The sequence below is a fragment of the Leguminivora glycinivorella genome, chromosome 23 (assembly GCF_023078275.1).
Source record: "Leguminivora glycinivorella isolate SPB_JAAS2020 chromosome 23, LegGlyc_1.1, whole genome shotgun sequence".
Lineage (NCBI taxonomy): Eukaryota > Metazoa > Arthropoda > Insecta > Lepidoptera > Tortricidae > Leguminivora > Leguminivora glycinivorella.
Genome location: NC_062993.1, coordinates 56,420 through 83,972, shown reverse-complemented (window position 1 = coordinate 83,972; position 27,553 = coordinate 56,420). Strand labels below are relative to the sequence as shown.

The 27,553-nt window shown below is 58.8% G+C and overlaps 2 protein-coding genes across 2 annotated transcripts; both read left to right on the top strand.

Moving 5' to 3' along the window:
• The first annotated feature begins 10,794 nt into the window (after nt 1–10,794).
• Nucleotides 10,795–13,050, top strand: LOC125238159. The gene has a single exon (XM_048145430.1). The coding sequence runs from the start codon at nt 10,795–10,797 to the stop codon at nt 13,048–13,050; it is 2,256 nt and encodes a 751-aa protein (XP_048001387.1).
• Nucleotides 13,051–17,605: 4,555 nt separating this feature from the next.
• On the top strand, nt 17,606–19,936 carry LOC125238158. The gene has a single exon (XM_048145428.1). It carries the CDS (start codon nt 17,606–17,608, stop codon nt 19,934–19,936), a length of 2,331 nt encoding a protein of 776 aa, XP_048001385.1.
• The last annotated feature ends 7,617 nt before the right edge of the window (nt 19,937–27,553 follow it).

Below are 27,553 nucleotides of genomic sequence, written 5' to 3'. Positions count from 1 at the left end.
GCCGGAGACTTCAATGCCAAGTCCACGGCTTGGGGCTCTCCGGCCACAGATGCGCGAGGCGCAACCCTGGAGGAGTGGGCAGTCGCGTCAGGGCTGGCAGTTATTAACCAGGGCACGGCTAACACGTGCGTGCGACAACAGGGGGGCTCCATCGTGGACATAACTTTCGCGAGTGCTCCCCTGGCGCGCCGTGTTCAGGGGTGGGAAGTCTTGGTGGGGGTGGAAACCCTATCGGATCACCGGTACATCAGGTTCGATGTGACACCCTCCCAGACCCAGAACAACCCACAGCGTACTGGCCCAGCCGAGAGCGGCCCGAGATGGGCATTGACAAAACTCGACCGCGAGCTGCTAAAGGAGGCGGCCATTGTGCAGGCTTGGCTGCCCGCGCCGGAAGGAGCGTTGGAGGTGGAGGAGGAAGCCTCTTGGCTCCGGGAGGCCATGACGCAAATCTGCGACGCGGCCATGCCCCGGGCAAAACGCGTACCACCAAAAAGACGCGTTTACTGGTGGACCGAAGAGCTCGCGCAGTTGCGAAAAAACTGTATAGCCGCTCGGCGCCGCTACCTGCGTCTCAGGAGGCGTAGGCGAAGAGACGAGAACGAGGAGCAGCGTCAGTACGACAGATACAAAGCTGCTAAACTAGGGCTTTCGGTCGCCATTGGGGAGGCAATTGAGGTGAGTCGTGCCGAATTCCTGGAGACCCTCAATTCCGACCCATGGGGAAGGCCCTACAAACTGGTGAGGAGCAAACTGCGGCCATGGGCTCCCCGGTGACGCAGACGCTTGAGCCGGACCTCGTTGCTCGCGTAATCTCGGCGCTGTTCCCTGAAAGGGGACCTCACCAGCCGCCTCCAATGGCGCCGCCAGTGGTGAGGCCCACAGAGGAGGAAGTCGTTCCGCCAATACTCCCTCCAGAGCTAGGTGCAGTGGTCAACCGGCTTCGCGGGAAGAACACGGCCCCCGGGCCCGACGGCATTCCGGGCCGTGCATGGGTTTTAGCCTTGGGCGCCCTAGAGGCGAGGGTACTGCGGGTCCTAAATGCTTGCCTGGAGCAGGGTTGTTTCCCAAAAGAGTGGAAGTCCGGCAAGCTGGTGTTGCTTAAAAAGGAGGGGCGACCAGCTGACTCTCCCTCCGGCTACCGACCCATAGTCCTTCTTGATGAGGTGGGCAAGCTGTTCGAACGTGTGATCGCTGCCCGCCTCATCAAACACATGGAGAATGAAGGGCCAAACCTAGCGGATTCACAGTACGGATTCCGCAGGGGGCGCTCCACCGTCGACGCGATACTGGAGGTAAAAACGTTAGCCAAGGAGGCCGTGTCCCAGGGTGACGTGGTCTTGGCAGTCTCACTAGACATTGCCAATGCCTTCAACACCCTCCCCTGGGAGACAATAAAAGAAGCGCTGCGGTACCACCAGGTCCCACTCTACCTGTATAACATCATAGAGGCGTACCTCAGTGAGAGGTGCATTACCTGGCCTGCACAACAGGAGTGGGGAAGAAGGGAAATGACGTGTGGGGTTCCACAGGGGTCGGTCCTAGGACCACTCTTGTGGAACATAGGATATAACTGGGTCCTAAGGGGGAAAACTTGCGTGGAGTCTCAGTCATCTGCTACGCAGACGACACGCTCGTGATGGCCATGGGACCCAGTTACCGCGACGCGGCCGTGCTGGCAACAGCGGCTGTCGCTCACTGTGTGAGCAGGATTCGACGGCTAGGCCTGGAAGTAGCGCTTCCAAAGTCGGAAGCTGTCTGCTTTTATGGAGCGCGAAGAGCGCCACCTGCTGACGCAGAGATAGTGGTGGGGGGGTTCCTATTGCTGTCAGGCCTACACTTCTCTACCTCGGTGTCACGCTTGACAGCAAGTGGAACTTCAGAGCACACTTTGAGCGCCTGGCGCCCAGGTTGGTGCGAGCGGCTGCGGCCTTTGGGCGCATACTGCCAAATCTGGGTGGGCCTAGGGCATCATGCCGCCGCCTGTACACGGGAGTCCTGCGCTCAATGGCTCTCTACGGTGCCCCAGCGTGGGCTGACGCACTCAGTGATAAGAACATATCACAGCTACGGCGACCGCAGAGAGTGATGGCGCAGCGAGTGATAAGAGGGTATAGGACAATAGGTTCTGAAGCAGCTTGCGCCCTAGCGGGAACCCTACCCTGGGATCTGGAGGCGCAAATCCTGGCTTCCCTATTCGTATGGCGTAAGGAGGCTCTAGCTCGCGATCTCTGGCCAGCGCCCCAGGAGATCAGAGCGCAGCGAGAGATACTTCACCAGGCAGCAGTAGAGCGGTGGTCAGCCAGGCTTGAGCGCCCAAGCGCAGGAGTCCGCACCATCGAAGCGATACGGCCAGTGCTCCAAAAATGGTTAGACCGTGAGCATGGCGTGCTCACCTTTCGGCTTGTACAGGTACTTTCGGGCCATGGCTGCTTCGGCTCGTACCTGTACAAAGTCGCTCGGAGAGAGCCGACACCGGAGTGCCACGCGTGCGGAGCTGGCGAGGACTCGGCCTGGCACACGCTGGCCGAGTGTCCGGCATGGGGGCGGAGCGGCGGGAGGTGGTGGCCCGGGTGGGGCCAGACCTGTCGCTGCCGGCGGTGGTGCGGGCCATCGTGGCTAGCGAAGAAGGGTGGGAGGCTCTGCTCTCTTTCAGCGAGCACGTCCTCAAAGAGAAGGAGGCGGCGGAGCGCGAACGGGAAACCCAGGCCGAGGCAAACCCGATGCGCCGCCGCCGCACAGGCCGCAGACGTGCCGCTCACGAGCGGAACCTGCCACCCTAACGACAGCCGGCGGGCGAGCGATGCATGAGAGCGCCCTCGCCCAATACGCTGGCTCTCGAGTTGGAGAGCGCGACCCCTGTGTCCGGGAAGCGCTCCCAAGGCGAGGATCGGTCGGCTCATAGCCTGACCAGTGACGTATCCTGATCCAGGATGGCCGCTGCGGGGTCGCGGACGCCCTTTACAGCTTCCCGGGACCCCGCACATAAAGCGGTGAGAGGACACCGTGGGGTTTAGTGGGTAGGGGGGCCCTTTTACAGCCTCGAGCCCCACATAACCGACCGGGTCGCACACCACCTCAGACCCGGCGGTATGCGTAAACGCATTCCCCACGTAAAAAAAAAAAAAAAAAAAAGGTTGGGGTGGGGTGCAGGGCTGGTAGACCTCCTCGTGGTGCACCCTGGGAGGGGGAGAGTAGCCGCTCAGTTGCGCGTTCGCTATTCTCCCTCTGCGAACTACCAGCCGTGGGGCGTGCAGTTGAGCTTATTGCTCCTGCGTTGACTTCAATGTCGTGTTCGTAGCTGCTCTCGTCTTGTCTCAGTCCATCTGAGGTGATAGAGGATGCAGACGTTGGAGATTGTGCGATGCTGTGTGTGCGTCGCCTATACCGCAAACTTGGCCCGTGGGTGCCAGGAGCGGGGGCCGCCTCCCCTCGGGGTGGGGGCTGCGAGGAAGAAAACCTCTATAAAAAATTACTTGCTGTGAGGGCGGTGGTTGACCCAGGTCGGCCGTCGGCCAACTCGTAACCCGGCCCGTGGGGCCGGCACGAGGGTCGCTGTCTCGGACAGGGATCGCGAGGAAGGACACCTCTTCAAAAACCACAGGAGGGAGTAGGTTGACCTCTAACACCTCAGTCACCTACCTGTGTATGTCCTGCACAGTGTGAGCCGTACGTGGGGAAGACGGGATCCTGGAGGGTTGAGCCGAGCGGAGTCGGGTCAGTTACTCTCGCAACGCAACACGCCCTCTTCGGCCCTTATTTCTCGCCAAACGGTAGCCCTGCAGCTAGCCACTGCAGGGTATTTGGACACGCAACGATCATGGGATGAGACGGCGTGAGTTGCAGGCTAGATGCGAGGGGGCTGTCTGGGACAGTGGAATTCTTCCATGCTGACGGGGCAAGGGCGTGTGGAACAACTGGAGGAGTAAGATCGATTCTTCCAGCCACACGTCTGTAGCTCCCGATGTCGCGTAGCAATTCCAACCCCTCGTGTCTATACTTTCTGGGTAGCCTTGGTGCACATTGTGTGCATCCCCAGTGTGGGCTCCGTGGTGGGTGAGGAACACAGGAAGCGAAGTTAAAAAATTTATAAACATGGCACCAAAACGATCAAATAAAACTAGGACGAAGAAACAGGAGAAAGCAGGAGGGTGCTTCAATGACTATTGGAGCATTCTTAGACTGAGGGGCGGCAATCCACCGCCACGAGATACTAAGGGTCGATTCGTGTCTGGATCGGCACCTGACGAATCCACGGAGGCCTCAACAGAAACCTCTACGAGGTCTCAGATGAAAAAGGAGAACCGGGGATCACTGCCGGACCTACGGGTGTCGCTCACCAGATGCGACGAGCGACCCGGACTGGAGTCTGACTCATCAGCTGCCACTATGGAAACAGTGAGTTCCCGAGAAAACATAATTGTGGGAAAATACTGGCGGAAGGGTGAAAAACGGCCCGCTGATGACGGTATCTCGGATACTGACAGTGACGTGGCGCCCGTAGACGAGATGCTGGCTAAGAGAAAGCCGTTCTTAAAGGCGATGTCTAAACGAGGCAGGGGTCGGCCACCGACCACAGGCGAATATGTAGGCTTCGGAAAGCTGCAGGCCGAGCTGGCTGCTGAAAAAGCTCGCTTGGAACAGCTCAACACAGAGCAGGCGTTGGCGGCTTTCCTAGCCTCATCAGAAGAAGCGGCGAGAGACAGGAGTGCTCGCTTGATGAACCGACAGTCCCAGTCTCCCGACTGCAGTGTGGAAATGGAAACTGCAGTTGCGATCGAGGACAAGGTTCGGGCCGCCCTTAACGCGGTGACCCACGTGATGAGCAAGTCAGGGCACTTAAAGGGCACATACCAAAAGCTTCTGAAGGACTCGGTTACCACTCTCGGTGGAGCCTTCGCAGAGTTGAGGTCACGCACTACGTCAGATGAAGTTGCGCGCCTCGAAGCGGCGAATACGCAGCTCAAGACCCAGCTAGCGGAGCTGCGGAGGCAGGTTCAAGAAATCCGTAACCAGCCTGCCGTAGCAACTGATGCCGAAATAAAAAAGATCGTGGAGGAAGCGCTGCGTAGTAGCACGGCGCAATTTAGCAACATGCTGAACGCCAGGCTGGAGGGCATTGAATGTCGCCTCCTCCCCGAACCACGGTTGCGCCCACCTTTGGCTTCGGACCGGCGTGAAGAACAGGACGTGTCTGGCCACCCTGAATTGGATGACCAATCTAATCGTGCAGGAGGAATGGCAGCGGCTACCCAGCCTGCCACATCAGATGTGAAACAAGGTGCCAAATCCAAAACAAGGCGCAAGAAGACTACTCTAGCTGCTAAAGAAGCTGCTGGCGCTAGAGAAGTTCAACAGGAATCAACAGCTGCTGCTGCGGCTCCAACAGCTTCAGCAGCTGCTCCGGCAAATCCTCCAAGTGGGAGCTGGAAAGACGCACTAGGCAGGAAGGCCAAAAAAGCCAAAAAGCCGACAGCTCCTGCAACACAGGCGTCCAAGCCGGCACGTAAGCGTAAACTGCAGCCCCCGCGCACCGCTGCAGTTACTCTTACGCTCAAACAGGAAGCTGTCGACACCGGCGTTAAGTACGAAACGATCTTAGCTGAAGCTAAGAAGAAAATAAAGTTGGAGAAATAGGAATCTCCTCTCTCCGCTTCCGGACAACAGCTACCGGAGCACGCATGCTGGAGCTTCCTGCTGACACCAAAGAGATTGAAGTTGCGGCGGATGCTCTGGCTGCGAAACTGAGGGAGGTTCTGGATCCTAACATGGTCCACATTCAGCGACCGATTAAATGCGCTGACATCCGCGTCATGGGGCTGGATGATTCAGCGACCGCTGAGGAAGTCGTAGCGGCTGTGGCTGAGCTCGGCAACTGCGCTGCTGAGGCCGTCAAATCCGGCGTGATATCGCGCAGCCAGAATGGCTCTGGGACGCTCTGGCTGAGCTGTCCAGTGGCTGCCGCCAAAAAGGTCGTAGAGGCAGGCCGACTCAAAGTAGGCTGGATCTCGGCGCGAGTCGTCCTGTTAGACACCAAACCTCTTAGGTGTTACCGCTGTCTTGAGACAGGCCACGTTGGAGCCAAGTGCGAAAAGGGCATCGACCGGAGTAACATCTGTTATCGCTGTGGGGAATCCGGTCACAAGTCGCGCGAGTGCAGTGCCCAACCGAGTTGTGCCGTTTGCAAGGCAGCTGGGAAACCGGCTGATCATCCGATTGGTGGCAAAGGGTGCCAGAATAATAAGGTTCGCCCGAATAAGCAAGCCGTGAAGAAGACAGGAGCAGGTCAAGAAACACCTCCGCCTTCCCAGCAAAATGCTGTGCCGGAAACCATGGACACCGACCAATAAAATGGCTATAAAGTGTATCCAGGCGAATATCAACCACTGTGCCGCGGCGCAGGATCTGTTGCTCCAGTCCATGGTTGAGTGGGACATAAAGGCGGCGGTAGTTTCGGAACCCTACTTTATCCCAAACCGAGACGACTGGGTGTCGGACCAGGACAAGACGGTGGCCATTATTGTCCCTGCTCTAGCCGGATCGCTAGCCATCGAAAACTCTGTGAGGGGTAGTGGGTTTGTGATGGCTGTCACAGGTGGCTTAGGCATCATCGGGATATACTTTTCTCCCAATCGTGCCCTTGCCGAGTTTGAACGGATGCTCACAGAAGTTGGAGCCTTGATAGGGCAAATGTCTCCTATCCCGGTGTTAGTGGCTGGAGATTTCAATGCAAAGTCAACGGCATGGGGATCTCCAGCAACAGACATCCGGGGGAGGTATTAGAAGAGTGGGCAATCTCGCAAGGGCTGACTGTCCTCAACACCGGGTCGGAGAGTACATGCGTGCGGCCTCAGGGTGAGTCCATCGTGGACGTTACCTTTGCGTCCAACGCCCTGGCTTGCCGCGTTCGTCACTGGAGGGTGGAGACTGGCGTGGAGACACTATCGGACCACCGGTATATACAGTTTGAGGTCACAACTGTACCCGCCACTCCAAGACAAAACCGACCCGCTGCAGGGGACAGTCCAAGATGGGTGCTGTCAAAACTTGACAGACAGCTGGCAAGGGAGGCGGCCATAGTCGAGTCCTGGGGGGCTCATAATGAGCCAAACCAGGTCGACCACGAAGCGGAGCTTCTCGCTGCCGCTCTAACCCGAGTGTGCGATGCGGCTATGCCAAGGGCCAAGCCTTTCGTGCCCAAGCGCCAAGTGTACTGGTGGCGACCTGAACTCCGCCAACTGCGGAACGCGTGCGTGGCTGCGCGCCGCCAGTACACCAGGTATAGAAGAAGGCGGAATCGAGACGAGGCTGAGGAAGAAGCACTGTACGGTACCTACAGAGAGTCCCGTGCAACCCTGCGGAAGGCCATAGCGCAAGCGAAAGAGGCGGCCTGGGAGGAATGGCTTGAGATTCTTGACAGGGATCCTTGGGGCAGGCCGTATCGAGCTGTTAGGAAAAAGCTTCGACCCTGGGCGCCCCCCTTGACAAGCAGCCTCCAGCCAGACCTCCTGGAGCGAGTCGTCGGTGCCCTGTTTCCCGAGAGGGGAGAGTTCGTGCCTCCAGCAATGGCACCTAACACCAGACCGCCGGAAGTGGAGAGGGAAGTGGCGCCAGTCTCCGAAGCAGAATTCGACGTTGCCGTCCAAAAGCTTCGGTCGAAAAATACGGCTCCCGGGCCTGACGGCATACCCGGGCGCGCACTGGCGGTCGCACTCAGCGAGCTCGAAGAGGAGGTCAGAGCCCTGTTCACCTCGTGCCTGACTCAGGGGCGGTTCCCCAATAGGTGGAAAACGGGTAAGCTGGTACTCCTCCGAAAGGAGGGGCGCCCGCCCGATCAGCCGTCGGCCTACCGCCCTATAGTCCTGCTCGACGAGATGAGCAAGCTCTTCGAGCGTGTAATAGCGACCCGCCTCGTCAGGAGCATGAACCCGGGCCTAAGCGACTGCCAATACGGCTTCCGCCCGCAGCGCTCGACGCTGGATGCGATCGCCCGTGTAAGGGATTTTGCGGAGGAAGAGGTTTCTCAGGGTGGGGTGGTGATGTCTGTGTCGCTTGACATCTCTAACGCCTTTAACACCCTGCCCTGGGAAACAATCAAAGCGGCGCTCAAATACCACAGCGTGCCAGAATACCTACAAAGCATTGTAGCTGACTACTTTGCCGGGCGCGCTGTGGTGTTCCCCACGAAAGATGGCTGGGGGCGGAGACAGATGTCGTGCGGTGTTCCACAGGGCTCGGTGTTGGGGCCGCTCCTGTGGAACATCGGTTACGACTGGGTCCTGCGCGGGGCCACTGTGCGGGGCATCAGCGTCACGTGCTACGCTGATGACACCCTCGTGTCGGCCCGTGGCAGAACCCATAGAGAGGCGGCCCATCTCGCCACAGCAGGGGTGGCATATGCCGTCCACAGAATCAGGGCGTTAGGCCTCGAGGTGGCTCTTCACAAGTCCGAGGTCCTGGTATTCCACGGACCTCGGAATAAGCCACCAGACGGGGCACACATTATAGTGGGAGGAACTTCCATCGCCGTCGGGTCGACGATGAAATACCTGGGACTTGTCCTCGACGGTCGATGGAAGTTCGAGGAGCATTTTAAGCGCCTGGCGCCTAAATTAATGGCTGCAGCTGGAGCGCTTGGGAGGATTCTCCCGAACCTGGGTGGGCCAGGAGGAGCCTGCAGGCGGCTATATGTGAGTGTGGTACGCTCGATGGCGCTTTACGGGGCGCCTATTTGGGCGGACACCCTGAGACCTCGGAGTGCGGCCCTATTGCGTCGACCGCAGCGGGCCATAGCTCTCAGGGTGGCTCGAGCGTACCGCGATAACTCGCACGTGGCAGCCTGTCTGTTAGCCGGGAGCCCGCCATGGGACCTTGAGGCCAAGGCCCAGTCTGCGGTCTACTGGCGGTTGCTCACGGCACGAAAGGAGGGAAACTGGCCCGCCCCTCGGGAGGTCCGCCAGTGGCGTGACGACGCGCGGGACGACCTTTACCTCCAATGGTCAGAGCGCCTGGAGATCCCGGGAGCTAGCCGGGACCTGGTGACCGCTGTTCGGCCCGTTCTGAAAGAATGGGTCGAACGCAAACATGGCGCACCCTCCTTCCACCTCACACAGCTCCTGACGGGACACGGTTGTTTCGGATGGTACCTGTGTGAGAGGGTTGGACGAGAGCCGACCCCAGAATGTCACCACTGTGACAGGGGAGCCGTGGACACGGCCAAACATACGCGTGAAGAGTGCCCTGCGTGGGCGGAGCCTCGCGCTGCCATGTCCACGGTGGTGGGCGGAGACCTCTCACTGCCGGCGTTAGTACGTCGTATGATCGGCAGTGAGGAGGCTTGGGCGGCAGTGGCCACCTTTAGCGTCACCGTCTTGACGCAGAAGGAGGCCGCGGAGCGATCGCGCGAGGACGATGAAAACTCGCTCCCTCAGCGCCGACGCAGACCAGCTAGGCGGCGAAGAGCCTACGCGGCTCGTCTCATGCCACCATAGCGGGAACCTGCGGGTGATGGGTCGGGAGCCCCATCGCCCGCCTGAAGAGGTTCGGGCTGGAAGGCCCTCTAGTGTTCCGAGGGCCTTCAGCGGAGGAGACTTCTAGAGGAGTCTGAAAAGACGAGCCCGCAAGGGCAACGCTGACGGGGTATCGGAGGCCTAAAACAAGTGCCCGAAACCCCGTCCACAAAGCGAGCGGCGGAACACCCCAGGGGGTTTAGTCGGTGAGAGTCCGACATACCCACTGGCTTCTCCCGGGCCAGTGGGATCCATAACGGATTCCCCCTGGGTCAAAAAAAAAAAAAAAAAAAAAAAAAAAAAAAAAAAAAAAAAAAAAAAAAAAGGTTAGGTTGGGGTGCAGGGCTGGTAGACCTCCTCGTGGTGCACCCTGGGAGGGGGAGAGTAGCCGCTCAGTTGCGCGTTCGCTATTCTCCCTCTGCGAACTACCAGTCGTGGGGCGTGCAGTTGAGCTTATTGCTCCTGCGTTGACTTCAATGTCGTGTTCGTAGCTGCTCTCGTCTTGTCTCAGTCCATCTGAGGTGATAGAGGATGCAGACGTTGGAGATTGTGCGATGCTGTGTGTGCGTCGCCTATACCGCAAACTTGGCCCGTGGGTGCCAGGAGCGGGGGCCGCCTCCCCTCGGGGTGGGGGCTGCGAGGAAGAAAACCTCTATAAAAAATTACTTGCTGTGAGGGCGGTGGTTGACCCAGGTCGGCCGTCGGCCAACTCGTAACCCGGCCCGTGGGGCCGGCACGAGGGTCGCTGTCTCGGACAGGGATCGCGAGGAAGGACACCTCTTCAAAAACCACAGGAGGGAGTAGGTTGACCTCTAACACCTCAGTCACCTACCTGTGTATGTCCTGCACAGTGTGAGCCGTACGTGGGGAAGACGGGATCCTGGAGGGTTGAGCCGAGCGGAGTCGGGTCAGTTACTCTCGCAACGCAACACGCCCTCTTTGGCCCTTATTTCTCGCCAAACGGTAGCCCTGCAGCTAGCCACTGCAGGGTATTTGGACACGCAACGATCATGGGATGAGACGGCGTGAGTTGCAGGCTAGATGCGAGGGGGCTGTCTGGGACAGTGGAATTCTTCCATGCTGACGGGGCAAGGGCGTGTGGAACAACTGGAGGAATAAGATCGATTCTTCCAGCCACACGTCTGTAGCTCCCGATGTCGCGTAGCAATTCCAACCCCTCGTGTCTATACTTTCTGGGTAGCCTTGGTGCACATTGTGTGCATCCCCAGTGTGGGCTCCGTGGTGGGTGAGGAACACAGGAAGCGAAGTTAAAAAATTTATAAACATGGCTCCAAAACGATCAAATAAAACTAGGACGAAGAAACAGGAGAAAGCAGGAGGGTGCTTCAATGACTATTGGAGCATTCTTAGACTGAGGGGCGGCAATCCACCGCCACGAGATACTAAGGGTCGATTCGTGTCTGGATCGGCACCTGACGAATCCACGGAGGCCTCAACAGAAACCTCTACGAGGTCTCAGATGAAAAAGGAGAACCGGGGATCACTGCCGGACCTACGGGTGTCGCTCACCAGATGCGACGAGCGACCCGGACTGGAGTCTGACTCATCAGCTGCCACTATGGAAACAGTGAGTTCCCGAGAAAACATAATTGTGGGAAAATACTGGCGGAAGGGTGAAAAACGGCCCGCTGATGACGGTATCTCGGATACTGACAGTGACGTGGCGCCCGTAGACGAGATGCTGGCTAAGAGAAAGCCGTTCTTAAAGGCGATGTCTAAACGAGGCAGGGGTCGGCCACCGACCACAGGCGAATATGTAGGCTTCGGAAAGCTGCAGGCCGAGCTGGCTGCTGAAAAAGCTCGCTTGGAACAGCTCAACACAGAGCAGGCGTTGGCGGCTTTCCTAGCCTCATCAGAAGAAGCGGCGAGAGACAGGAGTGCTCGCTTGATGAACCGACAGTCCCAGTCTCCCGACTGCAGTGTGGAAATGGAAACTGCAGTTGCGATCGAGGACAAGGTTCGGGCCGCCCTTAACGCGGTGACCCACGTGATGAGCAAGTCAGGGCACTTAAAGGGCACATACCAAAAGCTTCTGAAGGACTCGGTTACCACTCTCGGTGGAGCCTTCGCAGAGTTGAGGTCACGCACTACGTCAGATGAAGTTGCGCGCCTCGAAGCGGCGAATACGCAGCTCAAGACCCAGCTAGCGGAGCTGCGGAGGCAGGTTCAAGAAATCCGTAACAAGCCTGCCGTAGCAACTGATGCCGAAATAAAAAAGATCGTGGAGGAAGCGCTGCGTAGTAGCACGGCGCAATTTAGCAACATGCTGAACGCCAGGCTGGAGGGCATTGAATGTCGCCTCCTCCCCGAACCACGGTTGCGCCCACCTTTGGCTTCGGACCGGCGTGAAGAACAGGACATGTCTGGCCACCCTGAATTGGATGACCAATCTAATCGTGCAGGAGGAATGGCAGCGGCTACCCAGCCTGCCACATCAGGTGTGAAACAAGGTGCCAAATCCAAAACAAGGCGCAAGAAGACTACTCTAGCTGCTAAGGAAGCTGCTGGCGCTAGAGAAGTTCAACAGGAATCAACAGCTGCTGCTGCGGCTTCAACAGCTTCAGCAGCTGCTTCGGCAAATCCTCCAAGTGGGAGCTGGAAAGACGCACTAGGCAGGAAGGCCAAAAAAGCCAAAAAGCCGACAGCTCCTGCAACACAGGCGTCCAAGCCGGCACGTAAGCGTAAACTGCAGCCCCCGCGCACCGCTGCAGTTACTCTTACGCTCAAACAGGAAGCTGTCGACACCGGCGTTAAGTACGAAACGATCTTAGCTGAAGCTAAGAAGAAAATAAAGTTGGAGGAAATAGGAATCTCCTCTGTCCGCTTCCGGACAACAGCTACCGGAGCACGCATGCTGGAGCTTCCTGCTGACACCAAAGAGATTGAAGTTGCGGCGGATGCTCTGGCTGCGAAACTGAGAGAGGTTCTGGATCCTAACATGGTCCACATTCAGCGACCGATTAAATGCGCTGACATCCGCGTCATGGGGCTGGATGATTCAGCGACCGCTGAGGAAGTCGTAGCGGCTGTGGCTGAGCTCGGCAACTGCGCTGCTGAGGCCGTCAAATCCGGCGTGATATCGCGCAGCCAGAATGGCTCTGGGACGCCCTGGCTGAGCTGTCCAGTGGCTGCCGCCAAAAAGGTCGTAGAGGCAGGCCGACTCAAAGTAGGCTGGATCTCGGCGGGAGTCGTCCTGTTAGACGCCAAACCTCTTAGGTGTTACCGCTGTCTGGAGACAGGCCACGTTGGAGCCAAGTGCGAAAAGGGCATCGACCGGAGTAACATCTGTTATCGCTGTGGGGAATCCGGTCACAAGTCGCGCGAGTGCAGTGCCCAACCGAGTTGTGCCGTTTGCAAGGCAGCTGGGAAACCGGCTGATCATCCGATTGGTGGCAAAGGGTGCCAGAATAATAAGGTTCGCCCGAATAAGCAAGCCGTGAAGAAGACAGGAGCAGGTCAAGAAACACCTCCGCCTTCCCAGCAAAATGCTGTGCCGGAAACCATGGACACCGACCAATAAAATGGCTATAAAGTGTATCCAGGCGAATATCAACCACTGTGCCGCGGCGCAGGATCTATTGCTCCAGTCCATGGTTGAGTGGGACATAAAGGCGGCGGTAGTTTCGGAACCCTACTTTATCCCAAACCGAGACGACTGGGTGTCGGACCAGGACAAGACGGTGGCCATTATTGTCCCTGCTCTAGCCGGATCGCTAGCCATCGAAAACTCTGTGAGGGGTAGTGGGTTTGTGATGGCTGTCACAGGTGGCTTAGGCATCATCGGGATATACTTTTCTCCCAATCGTGCCCTTGCCGAGTTTGAACGGATGCTCACAGAAGTTGGAGCCTTGATAGGGCAAATGTCTCCTATCCCGGTGTTAGTGGCTGGAGATTTCAATGCAAAGTCAACGGCATGGGGATCTCCAGCAACAGACATCCGGGGGAGGTATTAGAAGAGTGGGCAATCTCGCAAGGGCTGACTGTCCTCAACACCGGGTCGGAGAGTACATGCGTGCGGCCTCAGGGTGAGTCCATCGTGGACGTTACCTTTGCGTCCAACGCCCTGGCTTGCCGCGTTCGTCACTGGAGGGTGGAGACTGGCGTGGAGACACTATCGGACCACCGGTATATACAGTTTGAGGTCACAACTGTACCCGCCACTCCAAGACAAAACCGACCCGCTGCAGGGGACAGTCCAAGATGGGTGCTGTCAAAACTTGACAGACAGCTGGCAAAGGAGGCGGCCATAGTCGAGTCCTGGGGGCTCATAATGAGCCAAATCAGGTCGACCACGAAGCGGAGCTTCTCGCTGCCGCTCTAACCCGAGTATGCGATGCGGCTATGCCAAGGGCCAAGCCTTTCGTGCCCAAGCGCCAAGTGTACTGGTGGCGACCTGAACTCCGCCAACTGCGGAACGCGTGCGTGGCTGCGCGCCGCCAGTACACCAGGTATAGAAGAAGGCGGAATCGAGACGAGGCTGAGGAAGAAGCACTGTACGGTACCTACAGAGAGTCCCGTGCAACCCTGCGGAAGGCCATAGCGCAAGCGAAAGAGGCGGCCTGGGAGGAATGGCTTGAGATTCTTGACAGGGATCCTTGGGGCAGGCCGTATCGAGCTGTTAGAAAAAGCTTCGACCCTGGGCGCCCCCCTTGACAAGCAGCCTCCAGCCAGACCTCCTGGAGCGAGTCGTCGGTGCCCTGTTTCCCGAGAGGGGAGAGTTCGTGCCTCCAGCAATGGCACCTAACACCAGACCGCCGGAAGTGGAGAGGGAAGTGCCGCCAGTCTCCGAAGCAGAATTCGACGTTGCCGTCCAAAAGCTTCGGTCGAAAAATACGGCTCCCGGGCCTGACGGCATACCCGGGCGCGCACTGGCGGTCGCACTCAGCGAGCTCGAAGAGGAGGTCAGAGCCCTGTTCACCTCGTGCCTGACTCAGGGGCGGTTCCCCAATAGGTGGAAAACGGGTAAGCTGGTACTCCTCCGAAAGGAGGGGCGCCCGCCCGATCAGCCGTCGGCCTACCGCCCTATAGTCCTGCTCGACGAGATGAGCAAGCTCTTCGAGCGTGTAATAGCGACCCGCCTCGTCAGGAGCATGAACCCGGGCCTAAGCGACTGCCAATACGGCTTCCGCCCGCAGCGCTCGACGCTGGATGCGATCGCCCGTGTAAGGGATTTTGCGGAGGAAGAGGTTTCTCAGGGTGGGGTGGTGATGTCTGTGTCGCTTGACATCTCTAACGCCTTTAACACCCTGCCCTGGGAAACAATCAAAGCGGCGCTCAAATACCACAGCGTGCCAGAATACCTACAAAGCATTGTAGCTGACTACTTTGCCGGGCGCGCTGTGGTGTTCCCCACGAAAGATGGCTGGGGGCGGAGACAGATGTCGTGCGGTGTTCCACAGGGCTCGGTGTTGGGGCCGCTCCTGTGGAACATCGGTTACGACTGGGTCCTGCGCGGGGCCACTGTGCGGGGCATCAGCGTCACGTGCTACGCTGATGACACCCTCGTGTCGGCCCGTGGCAGAACCCATAGAGAGGCGGCTCATCTCGCCACAGCAGGGGTGGCATATGCCGTCCACAGAATCAGGGCGTTAGGCCTCGAGGTGGCTCTTCACAAGTCCGAGGTCCTGGTATTCCACGGACCTCGGAATAAACCACCAGACGGGGCACACATTATAGTGGGAGGAACTTCCATCGCCGTCGGGTCGACGATGAAATACCTGGGACTTGTCCTCGACGGTCGATGGAAGTTCGAGGAGCATTTTAAGCGCCTGGCGCCGAAACTAATGGCTGCAGCTGGAGCGCTTGGGAGGATTCTCCCGAACCTGGGTGGGCCAGGAGGAGCCTGCAGGCGGCTATATGTGAGTGTGGTACGCTCGATGGCGCTTTACGGGGCGCCTATTTGGGCGGACACCCTGAGACCTCGGAGTGCGGCCCTATTGCGTCGACCGCAGCGGGCCATAGCTCTCAGGGTGGCTCGAGCGTACCGCGATAACTCGCACGTGGCAGCCTGTCTGTTAGCCGGGAGCCCGCCATGGGACCTTGAGGCCAAGGCCCAGTCTGCGGTCTACTGGCGGTTGCTCACGGCACGAAAGGAGGGAAACTGGCCTGCCCCTCGGGAGGTCCGCCAGTGGCGTGACGACGCGCGGGACGACCTTTACCACCAATGGTCAGAGCGCCTGGAGATCCCGGGAGCTAGCCGGGACCTGGTGACCGCTGTTCGGCCCGTTCTGAAGGAATGGGTCGAACGCAAACATGGCGCACCCTCCTTCCACCTCACACAGCTCCTGACGGGGCACGGTTGCTTCGGATGGTACCTGTGTGAGAGGGTTGGACGAGAGCCGACCCCTGAGTGTCACCACTGTGACAGGGGAGCCGTGGACACGGCCAACCATACGCGCGAAGAGTGCCCTGCGTGGGCGGAGCCTCGCGCTGCCATGTCCACGGTGGTGGGCGAAGACCTCTCACTGCCGGCGTTAGTACGCCGTATGATCGGCAGTGAGGAGGCTTGGGCGGCAGTGGCCACATTTAGCGTCACCGTCTTGACGCAGAAGGAGGCCGCGGAGCGTACGCGCGAGGACGATGAAAATTCGCTCCCTCAGCGCCGACGCAGACCAGCTAGGCGGCGAAGAGCCTACGCGGCTCGTCTCATGCCACCATAGCGGGAACCTGCGGGTGATGGGTCGGGAGCCCCATCGCCCGCCTGAAGAGGTTCGGGCTGGAAGGCCCTCTAGTGTTCCGAGGGCCTTCAGCGGAGGTGACTCCTAGAGGAGTCTGAAAAGACGGGCCCGCAAGGGCAACGCTGACGGGGTATCGGAGGCCTAAAACAAGTGCCCGAAACCCCGTCCACAAAGCGAGCGGCGGAACACCCCAGGGGGTTTAGTCGGTGAGAGTCCGACATACCCACTGGCTTCTCCCGGGCCAGTGGGATCCATAACGGATTCCCCCTGGGTCAACAAAAAAAAAAAAAAAAAAAAAGGTTAGGTTAGGTTAGGTTAGGTTAGGTTAGGTTAGGTTAGGTTAGGTTAGGTTAGGTTAGGTTAGGTTAGGTTAGGTTAGGTTAGGTTAGGTTAGGTTAGGTTAGGTTAGGTTGGGGTGCGGGATTGGTAGACCTCCTCGTGGTGCACCCTGGGAGGGGGAGGATAGCCGCTCAGTTGCGCGTTCGCTATTCTCCCTCTGCGAACTACCAGTCGTGGGGCGTGCTTGCAGTTGAGCTTTGTTGCTCCTGCGCTGACCTCAGTGTCGTGTTGGTAATCTGCTCCCATCATATCTCAGCTCATCTGAGATGATAGAGGACGCAGACGGTGGCGAATATGCGATGCCGGGTGTGCGTCGCTCATACCGCAAACTTGGCACGTTTTGCCAGGAGCGGGGGCCGCCTCCCCTCGGGGTGGGGGCTGCGAGGAAGAAAACCTCTATAAAAAATCACCCTCTGTGAGGGCGGTGGTTGACTCAGGTCAGTCATCGGCCGACTCGTAACCCGGCCCGTGGGGCCGGCACGAGGGTCGCTGTCCCCGGACAGGGATCGCGAGGAAGGACACCTCTTCAAAAACCACAGGAGGGAGTAGGTTGACCTCTACCATCTCAGTCACCTACCTGTGTATGTCCTGCACAGTGCGAGCCGTACGTGGGGAAGACGGGATCCTGGAGGGTTGAGCCGAGCGGAGTCGGGTCAGTTACTCTCGCAACGCAACACGCCCTCTTCGGCCCTTATTTCTCGCTAAACGGTAGCCCTGCAGCTAGCCACTGCAGGGTATTTGGACACGCAACGATCATGGGATGAGACGGCGTGAGTTGCAGGCTAGATGCGAGGGGGCTGTCTGGGACAGTGGAATTCTGCCATGCTGACGGGGCAAGGGCGTGTGGAACAACTGGAGGAATAAGATCGATTCTTCCAGCCACACGTCTGCAGCTCCCGATGTCGCGCAGCAATTCCAACCTCTCGCATCTATACTTCCTGGGTAGCCTTGGTGCACATTGTGTGCATCCCCAGTGTGGGCTCCGTGGTGGGTGAGGAGCACAGGGAGTGAAGTTGAAAAATATTAATTATGTCACAAAAGAGATCAAACGAAACATCGATGAAGAAGCAGGAGAATGCAGGTATCTTGAGGCTGAGGGGAGGCAACCCGCCCCCTACGCCGAAAGACTACAAAAAAGGCGATAAACCCAAAATATTGGGTAAAAAGGTAGGAAAGCGCGCCCGGAAGACACTCGACACTGGCGAAGGCGCTGAAAAAATGGCGGAAAGCCTTGCAGACGCGCTTGCAGGGTCAGATGAGGGCGCCCAGTCAGACTGCACCTTGGTGTCGGTCAGGTCGAGATCGAGATCGAGATCGAGATCCAACTCGGTCTCCTCCGCAGATTCTGGCACACGCCGGCTGTGGGCCCGGAACAGGTCCAAAAGGGCGAATAGGTTGGATTCCGAACGCCACTCAGTCTCGGAAGGAGAAGATTCCCAGAATCCAACGACGACGGAAGCTGAGCCCCAGCGTTCGCGAGGGCGCCCGCCGACGACGGGGCAATACGTCGGCTTAGCGGCGGCACAAAGAGCCCTCAACGCTGCGAAGCGTGAGGCCCTAGAACTTGAGGCGGAGATGGACCTAGCGAGCCAGGCGAAAGTGGCCAGGGAGCTACGGGTGCGCGTCCGTCGACTCTCAGAGTCGTCTTCGGCAGCTGAAGACCACAATAGGGCTGCGGCAGACCTCAGCAAGTCTGTCGCGGCCCAGGTGGCAATAATTAAGGACGTAGCTGCGAAGTCCGGCAACCTGAAAGGGACTTACGTCAAGGCTCTAAAGGATGCAGCAAAGGAGATCGCAGAGGCTTTTGAGCAGCTGAGCGAGCGCACGACGTCGGACGAGACCCGCCAATTACAGGCGGCAAATAACCGCCTGCAAGCCGAAATGGCTGACCTCAGAGAGGAGCTGGCGCGGTTGAGAAAAGAGGTGGAAAGTACAAAGCGGAGAGAGAGCCCCCCACGTGAGACTCTGTCACCGGTACACATGATGGACACCGAAATGCCGGAAACGACGCAAAACACACGACCCTCTTCACCTCCTCCAGTGGCAAAGCCACCGCGTGCGAGTCAATCTGCGACTCATCTCGCACCAGACTCCCACGACGAGGAATTCATGAGGGCAGTGTCTCTCCAGGTGGGTGCGATCGTAAGCGCACGACTCGCAGGACTGGAAGCCGAGGGTCGGCTGCTGCCAGCCAAACAACTACGGCCGGCATTGGCAGCGGATAAGAAGAACCAAGCCGCACCGTCAACAGCTTCTTCCGCGGTGAAACCGACTGCCGGTTCTAGAGGGCCAAAAATCATTGATGTCACTAAAAAACCGCAGTCCACTCCAGCTACTGGAGGCAAGAAGAAGACCGCCAAGGCGGCTAAAAAGAACAAGGGTGGGGCTGGGATCCAGCCACAAAAAGAAACACCGGCGGCCCGCGAGCTACCTCCTGCGCCCACTTCCATGAAAGAGGGCTGGAACGTGGTGGCGAGCAAGGGAAGCAAAAAGAAGGGAGCTACCCCATCGCAGCCCAAGGGAAAAGCGAAAGCCTCAAAGCTCAAACCCCCGCGGTCAGCAGCCGTAGTACTGACCTTGCAACCGGGAGCGGCGGATAGAGGCGTCACCTACAAAGAGGTGATGTCAGAGGCGAGGAACAAGGTCCAGCTGAAGGATCTGGATATCTCTGGTGGCCTGCGCTTTCGGCGAGCAGCCACTGGTGCCTGCATCCTGGAAATCCCCGGGGCATCTAGTGGAGAGAAAGCCGATAAGCTGGCAGATGCTATAAAGCAGCAAATTGGCGAGGACAACGTGCGTGTATCCAGGCCTTCTAAGAGTGCTGAGATCCGCGTCACAGGCCTGGACGAATCCGTCACCACGGAGGAGGTAGTTGCTGCCGTAGCGCGCACCGGAGGCTGTACCCCTGATTCGATAAAAGTCGGGGAAATACGGCAGAGTTTCTCGGGACTCGGTGCAGTATGGGTGCAGTGCCCTGTTGGAGCGGCGCAAAAGGTAGTGTCCGGGGGCCGCCTTCTAGTCGGCTGGGTCTCCGCCCAGGTAAAACTACTGGAGAAAAGACCGCTGCGATGCTACAGGTGCTTCAGGAACGGGCATGTTAGCGCGCAGTGTCAGAGTGCTACTGACCGATCCCAAAGCTGCTTCCAGTGTGGGAAGGACGGTCACAAGGCGGCCCAGTGCAGTGCCCCTGCGCACTGCGCTGAATGCGCGGCAGCTGGAAAGCCGTCAGAGCATCGGATCAGTAGCAAGGCGTGCACTGCTCCCAAATACAAGAACAGGAAGACGACAAAAGCTGCCGAAGTCCCCCGGGTCCCCTCGCAGCCGGTCCCACCACAAGCTACCGAACAGGCTGTGACAGAGGAGGATTCAACTGATATGGTCGTGGGATAAATGGCGACCATGGAATTCCTACAGGTGAACCTCAACCACTGTGCTAGGGCCCAGGATCTCCTTTACCAGAGTATGGCACAGTGGTCCATTCACATCGCTGTAGTGGCAGAGCCTTACAGAGTGCCTGCCCGAGATGACTGGGTTGGGGATCTGGATGGCACCGTGGCCTTAACAACGCGGAGCGCTGCCGGCTCCAGTCCATTTAGTCGCGTTGTAAAAGGCCACGGCTACGTTGCAGCTGTTTGTGGGGACATGGCAGTCATCGGCATCTACTTCTCCCCAAACAAGAGCCTGGCGGACTTTGAGGGGTTCCTCACAGAGGTCGGTGGCTTAATAGGTCGGCTGCATCCGAAACCGACCATTATAGCGGGTGACTTCAACGCCAAACACGCGGTGTGGGGAAGCCCAGTGACGGACCCGCGAGGACGTGCCCTCCTGGAGTGGTCGATAGCCACGAATCTGGCCGTCGCGAACACCGGAACGGTAAACACGTGCGTGCGGCAACAGGGCGGCTCGATAGTGGATATTACGTTCGCAAGTGCCGCCCTGGCGCGCCGTGTACAGAAATGGGAGGTACTAGAGGGGGTCGAGACACTGTCGGATCACCGTTATGTCCGGTTTTGTGTCTCGGCGCCCACAGCGCCCCCCCTTCCAAACGGGAGGGACCCGGCTGGAAACAGCCCTCGCTGGGCACTTAAAAAGCTGGACAAGGAGGCCCTTGAGCTGGCGGCCATCGTACAGAGCTGGGTAACGGAGCCTGAAGGAGCTATTGACGTCGAGGCCGAAGCCGAATGGTTCCGCCATTGCATGACCGAGGTCTGCGACGCGGCCATGCCCCGAGCCAAGGCGTTCTCTCCCAGGCGCGCCGTGTATTGGTGGTCTGCTGAACTTGCGCAGCTGCGCGGTGTGTGCGTGCATGCCAGGCGCCAATACACGCGATACCGAAGACGACCGTTGCGAGACGAGGCAACGGAAGCGGCACTGTACGCCGAGTATAAAGAGGCGAAAACGGCACTAACAACTGCCATCGTAGAGGCCAAGGACCGATCGCGGGAGGAGTTCCTCAGAACGCTGAACGACGATCCGTGGGGAGGCCGTACAAGCTAGTCAGGCAGAAACTTCGGCCCTGGGCTCCCCCACTCACACAAAGTCTACAGCCACAACTAGTGGACGATGTCGTCGCGGCTCTCTTTCCGCACCGGCCACCTCAACGCCCACCACCTATGGCGATACCGGGTGCAGCTGAGAGGCAGCGGGAAGGGGAAACGGATATACCACCGGTGACTGAGGCGGAACTGGGAGCTGCAGTTCTCAGGCTCCGCGCAAAAAACACGGCGCCCGGGCTTGACGGAATACCGGGTCGAGCGTGGGTCCTAGCGATGGGCGCCTTGGAGCCGAGGCTGCGGCAGTTATACAGCTCATGCCTCGAGCAGGGTCGCTTCCCCAGCAACTGGAAGATCGGTCGGCTGGTGTTGCTCAGGAAGGAGGGTCGTCCTGCTGACTCGCCGTCAGCCTATCGGCCCATTGTGCTTCTTGATGAGGTCGGCAAGCTCTTGGAGCGGATTATCGCTAACCGCCTCATCAAGCACCTACAGTCGAAGGGGCCGAACTTGGCTGACTGCCAGTACGGCTTCCGTAGTGGACGCTCAACGGTCCATGCTATCCTACAAGTGAAGAGTCTGGCAAACGAGGCAGTGTCCCGGGGGGAGGTGGTATTGGCAGTGTCCCTTGACATAGCCAATGCTTTTAACACCCTCCCCTGGGACTGTATAAACGAGGCCCTACTTTACCATCAAGTGCCTCATTACTTGAGTAGGATAGTGAAGGCCTATCTGTCCCAAAGATTCGTGGCCTTCCCTGGACAACACGAGTGGGGAAGACGAGAAATGGTGTGCGGTGTTCCACAGGGGTCGGTGCTGGGGCCCCTCCTGTGGAACATCGGATACGACTGGGTGCTGCGAGGAGCAGTCCTGCGTGGGGTCAACCTGGTCTGTTACGCAGACGACACCCTTGTAACAGCGCGGGGGGCCACCTTTAGGGAGGCCTCTATCCTTGCCACGGCGGCAGTAGCCCACGTCGTTGGGAAAATAAGACGGCTAGGCTTAGAGGTCGCCCTAGAGAAATCGGAGGCTATCTGCTTTCACGGGCCCCGCAGAGCGCCTCCGGCGGGAGCACGCATCATAGTGGGGGGTGTCCAGATCGCCGTACGACCAACGATGCGGTATCTGGGCATCACACTAGATAGCCGGTGGACATTCGAGGCCCATTTTGAGCGACTGGCCCCGAAGCTGATGGGTGCAGCGGCTGCGCTCGGGCGCCTGCTGCCAAACTTAGGCGGACCGAGAGCGTCATGCAGGCGCCTGTATGCAGGCGTCGTTCGCTCTGTAGCCCTGTATGGAGCTCCGGTGTGGGCCAACGAGCTGAGCCCCAGAAATGCGACTCAGCTCCGGCAAGCTCAAAGAGTAATGGCGATAAGATCCATACGGGGCTACAGAACGATCTCGGGCGAGGCCGCATGCGTGCTCGCCGGATCTCTGCCGTGGGATCTAGACGCGGCAGCACTAGCGGCATTGTTCTTCTGGCGAGAAGAGGCGCATGCCCGGGACTTCTGGCCGGCACCGCGCGAGATAGAGGCGAAGCGGGTAGAGCTCTCCCGAGAAGCCACTGCGAAGTGGATGGACCGATTGGCGCAGCCAAGTGCTGGCGCCAGAACTATAGAAGCAATTCGGCCGGTCATGTCTCTGTGGCTGGAGAGGACTCATGGCGCTCTCACCTTCCGACTCGTGCAGGTCCTTTCGGGGCACGGTTGCTTCGGGAGGTACCTGCACAAGGTGGCTGGCAGAGAGCCGTCAGAAGAGTGCCATGAGTGCGGTGCAATGGTGGACACTGCTCAGCATACGCTCGAGGAGTGTCCAACCTGGGGGCCAGAACGAGATGACCTCCTGGCCGTAGTGGGGCCGAACCTGTCGCTGCCCGCAGTGGTCCAGGCCATGGTAGGCAGCGACAGAGCTTGGCAAGCTGTTCAAACTTTTTGCGAAGCGGTGCTGTCGCATAAAGAAATGGCGGAACGGGCCAGGGAGGTCGAGCCTCTAGCCGACCAAAGGCGCCGTCGGCGTAACAGGCGTAGAGCAGTCGCGAACGACCGCCGCCTGCCTCCATAGGTGGACCTCGGGATGACAGGCACGGGGACGCCTGTCATCCATAACATCCGAGGTCCCCGAGATTGCTAGCCGTAAAACGGCTCTGGGCGAAAGAGGCAACAAATGCCTCCGGAGGCGATCCGCAACGCGGACCGGTGCTGGTGGTGCTGCAGAAGTAAAGCGCACGCGTACCTGCAGCCCACCGCTACAGCACATGGGCGGAAGCAGAGGGGTTTTAGTGGGTAAACCGGGTCTCATTAGCCCGGGAGTCCCACATAACCATCGGGGCCCGTCCCCGCGCCCCGGTGGTATGCGTAAAGCATTTCCCCTCTTAAAAAAAAAAAAAAAAAAAAAAGGTTAGGTTAGGTTAGGTTAGGTTAGGTTAGGTTAGGTTAGGTTAGGTTAGGTTCCCCTTCGACGTGTTGCCACCTTGCCGTGGTGAAGGGGCTTGCGTGCCTCCAGGACCCTCAGGGCTATGCCGGACAGGGCCTCCCAAACCGGACAGGCCTGAGGCGAGAGGCCAGACTAAGAGCAGCACACGGGGGGCGGCTCCGCGTGTCCCTCTGAAGTCAGCAGAGGGCACAGTGCGAGCTGCCAGGTGTCCCCCCGGGATGGAGTCGGGGCTCTATGAGCTACCGGAGGCGTGCCCAGGCCGCCTGGCGCGGCGTCGTGGCTACGGCCACCGTCGGGCAACCCGCAACCCGCACTGAGCGGACCGGGGGCCTCCCTCACTGAGAGGAAGGCCAAGTGGAGTAAACCACTATAAAAAATCCCCAATCCCAAGGTTTGCGGCGTGCCGATGGGATGCGTGGCTGGGGGGAGCCCAGTCACAAGCGCCGCACAAAGGGGGCATACCCCTTAAAAATAGCAAAAATGAGTGGTCAACCTAGCGTACAACTACCCCAGGAGGTCTCAATCCTCCGTGTCACCACAGAACGGGCATCCGTACTAGATGCCCGTACTGTGGTGACATGCCGCCCGTCGTATTCTGGGGGGGCACACCACTCTAGGATCAACTCCAACGACACTGGCAAGCGTTCAACGGATACCGATGCTCACGAACCGGATTTGTTGCTTAGGATACGTGGAGGAGGTGACGTGGATGAGGCTGGGACCGAGCCCTCCCCGAAGCCTGCACACGGAGGAGGAGATGCGGTCAGCGAGGAGGCGGTGGGTACCCCGTCCTCACCCGGGCTTGCCCTGCCCTCGCCTAAGCCCGTCCCAACGGGGTACCGCCCACTGCGGGATGCGCTCGGGCGTTATATTCGCTATCCCGCGTCCGACACGCAAACGGGGGCAGAGGATGCGCCTGTACCCACAGGGTTCAGGCAGTTTGTGCGTCCTTCCACGCCGAACCGAACGCGAATCTTCACGGGGAAGGTTCACGGCACCCGCGGAGTGGAGGCGTCCATGTCGCCTGAGAGAGAGGAGTACTTCTCCCCATCAAGGCTTGACAGACGCGACTTGTTTGGCGAAGGGGCGACCGACACCGGCGACTCGGAAGGCTCGGTGGAAATGGGTCCCCAAAAGGCGCACGCGGCGCCTTCGACCTCAGACATGCCCTCGAAGTTCTGGGGCTCGAGGCCCGAGAAACGACTTGCGGATGAGCTCGCGCTTTCTTCCGGCTCAGAGAGCGACGCGGGACTCTTGCTGGGCACTGCCACTGCCAAAAGAGGCAAGAAAGGCAAAGGAGGGGGGCGCCGCACCGGCCCCAGAAACAAGCCTGATACGCTGGGCCAAACACCTATCGTCCTGATCGAGCGTATTAGGCTCAGCTCGCGCTCGCCGACAGCCAGAACGCAGGAGACGGACGTGACCGACGGCACTGGGAGCGCCAACACTCCCAATGCGGGTGCCGAGTCGGACTCAGGGCGAAGTGGGGGCTCGACGCACGACGCGGGACTTGCCGAGGCGAAGCGGGAGCTCAACCGCCTCAGACGGGAGGAGGTCCAGCGCAAGGCAGAGGAGGAGTTAGCGAGCCTCACGCGGTCGCTGGCGCCGGGCGGGTCCCCAAAGAGTGGCGGGACGATCCCGGGCCCACCAAACAAAGACGGGGCGGACAACAGTGCGGCGTCGCTCCACCAAAGGGTGCAGAGCAGCCTCAGGACGGTGGAGCTGGTGGCCACTGGGTCCGCTAACCTAAAGGGGACCTTCGTACGGGCCCTCAAGTTGGCTGTCGCGTCAATCGGGGAAGCGGTCGAAGACCTGAAGGAGCTTACTTCCTCCGAAGAGACGCGACGGCTACAGAGGCAGAATGCCAAACTGAGGGTGGAGGTGACAGACCTGCGCTCCGAAGTGGAGGAGCTAAAAGCGGAGCTCCGGGCCCACTTTAAAAAGCAGGCCCCACCTCCGGCTCCACTCAAAGAGGCGCCACAGCCCGCCACTGTCCCCGGACGTTCCGAGGCGGACGAGCTGGTCGGAGCGGTCGCGGCCAGGGTGGAGCGGATGCTGGATGAGAGGCTCGGAGCCCTGGAGCGTGAGGGCAGGATTCTGCCAGCCAAAGCGGAGCAGCCCCCACCGGCTGCACACCGGGGACGACAGACGGAACAAATGGCCACACGGGGGAAAACGGTAGTGCCAACGCCCATCCGTGGTCCCCCCAATTACACCGTTGAACCCCAAAAGGGCGACAAAAAGAAAAAAGGCAAGGGCAAAAAGAGCGCGCCGAAACTATCCGAGAAGGTCACTGCCACTGAGAGACCTACTCCGTCCGCGACTGAACCCGCTACGTCCACTGACGAAGGCTGGAAGGTGGCGGTCGGTGGTAGGAAGAAGGAAAAGAAAGCCCAAGCTGCGAAAGTACCTCGCGAGCCTCGTCCATTGCCTGCTGCTCCGGCGAACGCAGACAAGGGCTGGACACAGGTGGGTAAAAAGGGTAGAAAGAAGAAGGCAATTGGTCCCCCGACGCAGCGAGCAGCTCCCAAGAAGAAGGCCCGCAAACTGAGGGCTCCACGTTCAGCGGCAATTGTCTTAACTCTGAAGCCGGAAGCTGAGGGAGGAAAAACCACCTATAGAGACATTCTCAAGGAGGCCAGATCAAAAATCGATCTAAACGAACTGCAGATCGAAGGAGTTCGTTTCAAGAGGGCAGTTACAGGGGCTACAATTATTGAAGTCCCTGGTGCTACCAGTGGCAACAAAGCAGATGCTCTGGCCAATAAGCTGAGAGAAACGCTGAACAATGAGGATGTTCTAGTCTCCAGGCCAACAAAAACCGCTGAAGTGCGCATCTCAGGGCTGGACGACTCTGTTACGCCCGAGGATGTAAAAGAAGCCGTAAGCAAATCGGGCGGGTGTCACTCTGACCAGATAAAGTGTGGAGAAATCCGCCAAGACTTCTCAGGCCTGGGTTCTGTTTGGGTCCGCTGCCCGATTATGGTGGCTAAGAAGTTGACTAACAGCGGCCGATTACTTGTTGGGTGGGTGTCAGCAAGGGTGCAATTGCTTGACCAAAAGCCTATGCGCTGCTACCGTTGCCTTGAAGCCGGTCACGTGCGGGCGCACTGTAAGGCTCAAGAGGATCGCAGTGACCTGTGTTACCGCTGCGGCCAGTCTGGTCACAAGGCGGCCACATGCTCTGCCTCGCCGCACTGCGCCGTCTGCGCGGCAGCTAATAAGCAGGCAGAGCATACAGTGGGAAGCAAGTTATGCGATGCTTCCAAAATTAAGAAGAAGGGGAACAGAAATCGTGGAAGCTCTCAAGCCCCATCGCAATCTGTCCACCAACCCGACACAAATAGTGCGGCCGAGGAAGCGCAGGCAGTGCATATGGAAATCGCATAATATGGCGCTCAAATTTGTACAGGTGAACCTCAACCACTGCCTTGTTGCTCAGGATCTTCTGTTCCAGAGCATGGCGCAGTGGGCAGCACACGTGGCAATCATCTCCGAGCCCTACCACATCCCCCAAAGGGACAACTGGGCAGGGGATCACGATGGCTCGGTGGCAGTAGTCACTCATACTGCAAATGGCTCAGCACCATTGGAAACAGTGGAGAAAGGCAAAGGGTACGTGGCTGTGCTCCTTGGGGGCATTACAGTGATCAGCGCCTATTTTTCTCCAAACAGAAGTGTGGCTGAATTTGAAGCCTTCTTAGAAGAAATAGGACTGGTCATTGGTCGGTGCAACCCGCGCCCCGTGCTAGTTGCCGGTGACCTTAACGCTAAATCCGTGATGTGGGGATCGCCGTCAACGAACGCACGTGGTCGAGAATTGGAAGAGTGGACAGTCACGGCAGGTCTGGCCGTGCTAAATCGGGGCTCAGTCGATACCTGCGTACGGCAGCAGGGAGGCTCCATTGTCGATGTGACATTTGCCAATGCTGCTCTTGCGCGCCGTATTCAGGAATGGGAGGTACTTGAGAGTGTGGAGACATTATCGGATCATCGTTACATACGATTCAATGTCTCTTCACTCTCGGATACTCAGAACGGTCCCATTAGCAAATCTTTGCCGGGCGATGGACCACGATGGGCA